Source organism: Crocuta crocuta, unplaced genomic scaffold (genome assembly GCF_008692635.1).
Source record: "Crocuta crocuta isolate KB4526 unplaced genomic scaffold, BGI_CrCroc_1.0 scaffold506, whole genome shotgun sequence".
Lineage (NCBI taxonomy): Eukaryota > Metazoa > Chordata > Mammalia > Carnivora > Hyaenidae > Crocuta > Crocuta crocuta.
The window spans coordinates 659218-667442 of NW_027528991.1; the positions used below are offsets into that span (position 1 = coordinate 659218).

At 45.2% G+C, this 8225-nt stretch overlaps 1 protein-coding gene across 2 annotated transcripts in view; it reads left to right on the forward strand.

Moving 5' to 3' along the window:
• The first annotated feature begins 1503 nt into the window (after positions 1 to 1503).
• Positions 1504 to 8225, forward strand: part of PHF10 (PHD finger protein 10) — a 16812-nt gene continuing 10090 nt past the window's right edge. Inside the window, exons 1-6 of one of the 2 annotated variants that reach the window (XM_077757411.1) lie at positions 1504 to 1636; positions 2444 to 2550; positions 5036 to 5166; positions 5793 to 5870; positions 7660 to 7793; positions 7890 to 8039. In XM_077757411.1, coding sequence (XP_077613537.1) covers positions 1634 to 1636; positions 2444 to 2550; positions 5036 to 5166; positions 5793 to 5870; positions 7660 to 7793; positions 7890 to 8039 — 603 coding nt within the window. In that variant the 5' untranslated portion in view covers positions 1504 to 1633. Of the gene's footprint in view, positions 1637 to 2443; positions 2551 to 5035; positions 5167 to 5786; positions 5871 to 7659; positions 7794 to 7889; positions 8040 to 8225 lie in introns of both variants that reach the window. The other variant, XM_077757410.1, reaches the window with a different exon arrangement.

Genomic DNA, 8225 nt, shown 5'->3' on the forward strand with positions numbered 1-8225 from the left:
TCAGTTGTATTCTGAATATATATATTTGGCTGTATATATTTATTGTTCAAATCTATCTGGAGAATCTGAGTGACGGCCTTGATCAGTTAAGAGAATTTGGGAGTTGTTGATTTTTCCTGGGGTTCTCAGACAGGCTGTTTTCTTCAGAGGGCAGGGAAATAGGGAGCTGGTCTGACCGAGGTTGTGAGTGAAAGTAAGGCTTAGCTCAGGAGCCATTTGTGAATCTTGAGCTGTTGGTGCCATTTCTTTTCTGATGGGGTGGAAGTCAGGAGCGGGTGAGCTGGAGAGTCAAGGTGGGTCCTCTGTATTAAGGCCATGGCCTAGAAGGAGTGGGAAGGGTCGCCTGAGCGTAAGCAGAGACAATGACAGGGAAGCCGTGTGGCACTACATCCCAGGGCCTTTGTTGCCTTGAAACAAACCATCCACACTCTCAGCTAACAGTGTCTGCTGAGATATTAGGTCAACTTTTAACAAACTTCCGGTACCCTTGTCATCACAACTGCCTGCCATGTTCTTTAAGGTTGGGCCCCAAAGCTGTGTGAGAAGTCCTCGCGGGGACCAAGCGGAGTGTAACAGCCAGGGTTAGTGCCACGGGGTGTCTCCTACGCAGGCCTCCGCGGCGCTAGTGTGTACGCCCTCGGCAACAGCCCACTGTGCGAGGAGACACGAGGGGATGATCCGCCCAGGCGGTGCGGCAAGCAAGGCTGGGGAGGTCGGGGCGGCCGCGGCCCTTCTGGGCAGCTGACCAGCCTCGGGGGGGGCCCGGGCCAGCCTGCAAAGCACGGCTCTGGGTGCGGGCCCTGCCCACCTGCCTGCCTCCCTAGGGCCTCAGGTGCAGAGCACATTCCAACCCCAAATTACACGCATGCAAGTCGAATTCCAGCCACGCTTACGCGGTAGATCTCCACCGGCCCCGAGGTGGCTGCGCCTACGCTCTCGGACGCGGNCCGCCCTGGGGGGGAGAGAGCGAGAGACAGAGAGAGAGCGAGAGAGAGCAGGACGGGGATCCCCGTGAGGGGGAGCGTGTGGAGGCAGCGGAGGGTCCCTCGGGTGAAGGGAGGGGGGCGGAGGGTCCCTCGGGTGAGGCAGGGGTGGGCCGGCGGGGACCCCCCTGCAGGAGGGGAGGAGGCAGNCGCGGCGGCGGAGCACTGCCCGGAAGCCGTGCCTGCGCCTCGCGGACGACCGCGTTTTTAACTTTTCTGCACTATTTCAACTTTTTAACCAAGAGGGAATATACTTAAATCGACGCAAAAGCCCTCAAAATGCTCGGAAGCAAGTAAAAGAACACAAGAAAACAAAGCAAACAGCAGCAACAAAACCCTTTGAAGGCTCGGCTTGCCTGAGGGAGACGGACTGACGTGAAGGGCCGGTGTTTGGAGAAGGCGGCCTTCGCCCTCTGCTGCTGCCTGGCCGCCTTTTCGCGCGGGGATGTGCCGGGGCTCTGAACGTGCTTGTTCAGGAACCAGAACGGACAGTTTGGCGTCTGTGTTGCTCTTGGGAAGGAATCGTGACACTTGTGACTGTAGCGCGCGGCGCCCGGTCTGGTCCCGGTCTGGGCCCGGGAGCGCCGTCCAGCCCTGGCCTGACCGGTGCACCTTCTAGTCCAGCCCTGTCTTTTATTAGCGAGAGGACCATGGTATTGAGCAGAATTTTATTCGTCATATAAATCTACATTTCCTTAAGTTTCTTTTTAAAAGTATTTTTGTAAGGGTTACACTCGTCACGCCTTTAGCTGATATGTGAGTAAGTCAGTTCCCTGACATTTGTGGCTCCCTCCTTTCTGAGTGGAAGGCTGCAGCTTGGTCTTGACACTGCTGTCTCCAGGGACAATGTCGTCCAAACATGATGAAGCCTCCCCTGTTGGGTGGGGTGTGTGCTCTGTGCTGCCGTATAGACACACAGCTTTTAATAGGGCATGTTCTTACGAAATGTTTGCAATGTAAGAAGAGAGTGAACAGGATTGGTAACTTGTCTTGGTCCCCATGTGCCCTTTTTTCTGGGACTAGAAGTGTAGAAGGGCCCGGTGGCATAGTCCGATCAACCAGCTGTACGTTGAGTTAAACGCTAAAAGACCCACATGTGTTTTCCTAGCTGGGGTGGGAGGGGTTGCTTTAATTTTACAGTGTTAAAGCACTTTTACACGTTTGTTTAAAGCACGGGGAGTTTTAACCTCAGTTGGTAAGAAAGCAAAGGTGGGTTTAGATTTACAGGTTAATTCAGAATTTTCTTGCTTCGATTGTATTGCAGGTCACTTTTTAGTTTTTTTCCAGGTGCTGCCAAGCCACATTGTTGGCCCCTTGTAGTTATAGTAGAAAGTTCACATTTGTGTTCTCGGTTGTCCTTAAAAAGCCTGTAAGTTGAGCCTTTTAGCAGGTCTGGAATGATACATAATCATGATTTCTTTACTTTTAATTGTTTCTTTTCTTATTTTTTAAACGTATAGGATGATAATGAAGATAATTCAAATGATGGGACCCAACCATCCAAAAGGAGGCGAATGGGCTCTGGAGATAGCTCTAGGAGCTGCGAGACTCCAAGTCAGGATCTCGGGTACTGTCGTTTCATTGCTCAGTAGTAGTGTTTGTGGTGTGTTACTCTCTCCCTCCACCGTGGCCCTGGGCAGGGGCAGACACCAGCGTTGCTTTTGCTACTCAGTGCAATTAAAAAATGTTTTCATTGTGATAAAATACACATAAAATTCACCATTTTAACTATTTGTAAGTGTTGAGTTCCGGGGTATTGATGACATTCAGAATATTGTATAGCTGTCACCACCAGCCTTTTCTAAGGCACTACTGCAAACGGAAACTTCATTAAGGAATAAAAATGGCTTTTTTCCTCTTTCCCCAGCCTCTGGCAACCAATTCTGGCATTATGAATTTGCCTATCTTAGGGGTACCTCATATACTGTTTATTTAGGGAATCCTACAGCATTGTCCTATTGTGTCTGGCTTATTTCAGTTAGTATGGTTTCTTGAAAGTTCCTCTATGTTGTATGTGTGTTAGAACGTCTTTTCTGTCTGAGGCTGTGTTGTACTCTGCTGTGTGGATGGTGCATTGCATTCACGCTTTCCTCTGCTGATGACACTAGAGTTGTTTCCCTCTTTTGGCTGTGGCGAAGAACATCTCTGTGAATGTTGGGGTGTAGATACCTGTCCAGAGTCCCTGTTTAAAAAAAAAAAAATTAAAGTTTGTTTTTGAGAGAGAGAGACAGCATGAGCAGGGGAGGAGCAGAGAGAGAGGGAGACACAGACTGAAGCAGCTCCAGGCTCTGAGCTGTCAGCACAGAGCCCCACGCAGGACTCAAACTCGTGAACTGTGAGATCAAGACCCAAAGCCCTAGTCGGTCGCTCACAGGCGCCCCCAGAGTCCTTTGGGCATGTCCTTGGAGAGGGATAGCTGGATCATACTGTAATTCAACGTTGAGCTTTTGGAGGACCCCCCGAACTGCTTTCCACAGTGGACTCCCCATTTTCTGTTCTACCAGCAGTGCATACACTCCGGTTTCCTCACGTCCTTCCCGATTCGTTATTTCCCAGGTCTTGTTATGTAGCCTTCCTCAGAGATGGGGCACTTCGCTGTGGTTTGGGTTTGAATTTTTTAAGGATTAGTGATGTTGACCATCTTGTGTGTTTTTTTGTAAATCTTTGCAGGGGGGGAAGTGTCTATTCAAGTGTTTTCGCCATTTTTAAGTTGGGTTGTTTTTTTGTTGTTGAGTTGTAGTTTTTTAGGCATCCTGGATATTCATCCCTTATGAGATATAGGATTTGCAGATATTTTCTTCTACTCTGTGGGTTGCCTTTTCACTCCATTGGTAGTGTCCTTTGATATACAAAATTTTTAATTCTGCTGAAGTTCAAGTTATCTATTTTTCTTTTGTTGCTCATGGTTCTGGTGTCATGTCTAGAACCCATTGCCAGATGTGAGATCGTGAAGAGTTAGTTACTCCTGTGTTTTCTTCTAAGAGTTTTCTAGTTTTGGTTCTTGTATTGAGGTCATTGATCTGTTTTTGAATGCGGTAGGAGGTAAGGGTCCAATTACTTGCTTTTGCATTTGGATGTCCAATTTCCCAGCACTATGTTTGAAGAAAACTGTTCTGTTTGTCACTTTTATTTTTTTATTTTTTATTTTTTTTAAATATTTTTATTTATTTCTAGGAGAGAGAGAGAGAGAGAGACAGCATGAGCAGGGAAGGGTCAGAGAGAGAGGGAGTCACAGACTGAAACAGGCTCCAGGCTCTGAGCTGGCAGTCAGCACAGAGCCCGACGCGGGGCTCGAACGCACGAACTGCGAGATCATGACCTAAGCGAAAGTCGGACGCTTAACCGACTAAGCCACCCAGGCGCCCCTCTGTCACTTTTAATTGGATGCATAAAACTGTAACAGTCTTGCCTCTATTGTCCATTGATGAGATTTAGAGGTTGCACTGGCCAGGTCCAGAAACCTGTAGTTGGCTCTTCAGGATTGGGGTCGATGTGCAATACACTGGGCACCATCAAACTAGGTCTGTTCTCCTTCTGGATTTGTGTTCAGTTCATTGAGAAAGAGGTTTTCAGAGTGTTGCTTTCTTAGCTGTTTGTGACTCAACTGAACAGTTGATGGGAAACGGGTGGATGACTTTGTACCTTGGGTGGATGAAAGACAAAGGCAGAGTCATTGGGTGTCAAGCCCGAGGCCAAGAAATCACACTGGGTATCACCCCCGTGTTGTGGCCGTGTAGATCTCTTATACTACAAGATTCCTGTACGTGCCCCCGTTGTGAGTGGTGTACGAGGTGTCTGGTGTTCCGTGTTTAACTGCCTCCCGTGGTTGCTTCCTTTCTCTCTGCCTGTTGTGTATTCTTGGGACACACGTGAGATGCTGGCAGCTGGTTTGTATCGCGGAGTCCGAAGATGCCGTGAGAATTTAAATAATTAAAGTAGTTGTACAAAATTCTTAAAAATAAGCATCCTCAAAAATAAATCCCCCCAAAATAGAAATGATTAAAATTTAATAAAAGCCACATTTAAGGCATAATCCATATTTCTGTGCTTAGCTTTAGCTACTATCCAGCAGAAAATTTGATAGAGTACAAATGGCCACCTGATGAAACAGGAGAATACTATATGCTTCAAGAGCAAGTCAGTGAATATTTGGGTGTGACCTCCTTTAAGCGGAAATATCCAGGTATTAAGTCTTAGTTTATGTAACAGATTAAGTTTAACTTTTAACTAATCGTGATTCTTTCTGATACGTTGTCAGTTTCCGAGTACTTGAGTACGGGTTATTCGTAGGATTATTTGTAATGCACTTTATATTCTGCTGGCTGCTTTCACTTGCCACTGTCACCCAGCATCTCTCCTCCCAGTTTACCCTCATGCCTTGTAAACTCACTTAGAAGCTCAATGAAGAAGCTGAATTTCCTGTGAAAAGTTGTAGAAAAAGTCACTGCATAGTCATAAGCACCAGGGGTTTGGTTCTTCACCATTCATTGCTCCCTGACCTTCGCCACGAAGGCAGCTGCACGGGCTGGGCCTCCACTTGGGAAAAGCTCTCTGTGTCAATGAAGTTTTTCTTGCTTTGGATTATTCTGTTTTCAGTTTTACCTTGACTTTTATTTCTTGAGTTTGTAAGAGTGCATGGTCTCTAATAATATTTGGAAACTATAACACGCTGTTCTTTTGAGTCTGTTAGGATTTTAACTTTTGAAAGGATTTTAAAGTTTTTTAAGTTTTTAAAGGTTTACATATGCATAAGGTCACAAATGTAAAAGACTTTTTAATAGTCTTTTGTTCTTTCCTTTGGAGATTTAGAGCGACGAGACTTGTCTCACAAAGAGAAGCTCTACCTGAGGGAGCTGAACGTCATCACGGAGACTCAGTGCACACTAGGTAACACTCTCTGGGGGACGCCCGCTAGGTGACGCTCCCACTGCTCGGCCGAGGCGGCGCTTACGAGGCTGTACTGGAAGGGCGCTTACCGCCTTCCCGGAAGGATTTTATAAAATTAATAAAATAGATTGGGTTATTTAAGTGCTACATTCTTTATTTTTAGTTCTTGTGAAAATATGAAGGAAAATGACATTTAATAACAATGCCATTTCCTGTTAGCTGTCATGGAAGTGTCAGAGCATGCGTTGCACGAAAACTTATACAGTAATTTTTGAAAGTAGATTGCTCTTTATCTCGTAAAAGGCACATTTTGCTCAGTTTTTAGTTCTGTATCATTATCTCCTTGCTTTCTTTGCAGTTTTTCCTCACATAAACATTGTGGTGCAACGTGGTCCTTTTTAACACAAATCCATGGGTGTTCTTCACAGGGATTGATTTAATCTGACGCTGGGAGCCTCGGAAGTTGCCTGTATAGCTTGTGTGCGCTGAGGCTTCTGTTGGAGCTGGAAGGGAGTGTATAATATCGCTAGTGTACTGACTTGAAGACCAAGAATTGAAATATAGTGAAAAACTTTGTTTTCCTAATATTGTTACTTAGTTAAGGATATTAGATTAAGAATAATCCTTGGGGCGCCTGGGGGGCTCAGTTGGTTAAGTGTCCGTGACTTCAGGTCATGATCTCCTGGTTTATTGGTTTGAGTCCTGCATCAGGCACTGTGCTGACAGCTCAGAGCCTGGAGCCTGCCTCAGACTCATATTCTCTATCCCTCTCCCTCCCCGTCCCTTCCCCTCCCTCCCCCTGCGTCCCTCACCNTATATGTTTATAGTACTTTAAATCTTAAAAAAACTTTTGGTTAAAAAATTGATATATTTTCCTTTGCATCTTTGAAAAAAATTTTTTTAACGTTTATTTTTGAGAGAGGGAGAGAGAGAGTGAGCAAGTATGAGTGGGGGAAGGACAGAGAGAAAAGAAGACACATAATTGGAAGCAGGCTCCAGGCTGAGCTGTCCGCACAGTGCCCGATGCAGTGAGTTCGAGACCTCACAAACCTTGAGATCGTGATCTGAGCTGAAATCAAGAGTCAGACGCTTAACTGAGGTTTTTAAATGAGCTTTTTATTTTATTTATTTATTTATTTATTTTTATGTTTTTTTTAATTTATTTCTAGGAGAGAGAGAGAGAGAGANGGCTCAGCTCATGATCTCACGGTTTGTGGGTCTGAGCTGTGTTGGGCTCTGTGCTGACAGCTCAGAGCCTGGAGCCTACTTTGGAATCTGTGTCTCCTCTCTTTGCCCCTCCCCTGCTTGCTCTGTCTTTCAAAAATAAATAAATGTGGGGCGCCTGGGTGGCTTAGTCGGTTAAGCGTCCGACTTTCGCTTAGGTCATGATCTCGCGGTTCGTGGGTTCGAGCCCCGCGTCGGGNGCATCGGGCTCTGTGCTGACTGCCAGCTCAGAGCCTGGAGCCTGTTTCAGTCTATGACTCCCTCTCTCTGACCCTCCCCTGCTCACGCTGGCTCCCTCTCTCTCCTAGAAATAAATAAAACATTTAAAAAAAAAAAAAAAGGATACAAAAATAAATAAATGTAAAAAAAAAATTATTTTTTAATTGTTTCACTTTATGTTATGAGTAGTTTTATTATTTTTGAATATATTATAATATTTTCCGTTGACTATTGGAAAACCTTTAAACGTAGAGTAGTTTGAAGGAAAAGCAAATTTTAAAAAGTGGTTTTGTTCACTTGGCCTTAAAAGAGATTTTCTATGATCTTTTTTTTTTGTCTGAAATAGGTTTAACAGCATTGCGCAGTGATGAAGTGATTGATTTAATGATAAAAGAATATCCAGCCAAACATGCTGAATATTCTGTTATTTTACAAGAAAAAGAACGTCAGCGAATTACAGATCATTATAAAGAGTATTCTGTAAGTATTGAGTGACTAGCATCTTTTAGTTGGGCTGGGGAATGACATTTTTTGTCAGGTTATATGTGACTTCCAAATGTAATTTTTTTTTTTCAGCAAATGCAACAACAGAATACTCAGAAAGTTGAAGCCAGCAAAGTGCCTGAGTACATTAAGAAAGCTGCTAAAAAGGCAGCCGAATTCAACAGCAACTTAAACCGGGAGCGCATGGAGGAGAGAAGAGCGTATTTTGACCTGCAGACACATGTAGGAGCGCTTACACTTACTAGTTCCTGAGCCCCACTTATTGCTTGTTATGGCAGAGTGCTCAGTACCTCCTTTGTTATTGTTTTTTGTGCCAGCAATGTGTCCTTTTCTGTCCCAGAACTGAAGATAGAATTTTTAACGCTGTACCAGCAATGCTCCGTTCACGTTGGGGGGGGGGGGGGGGCT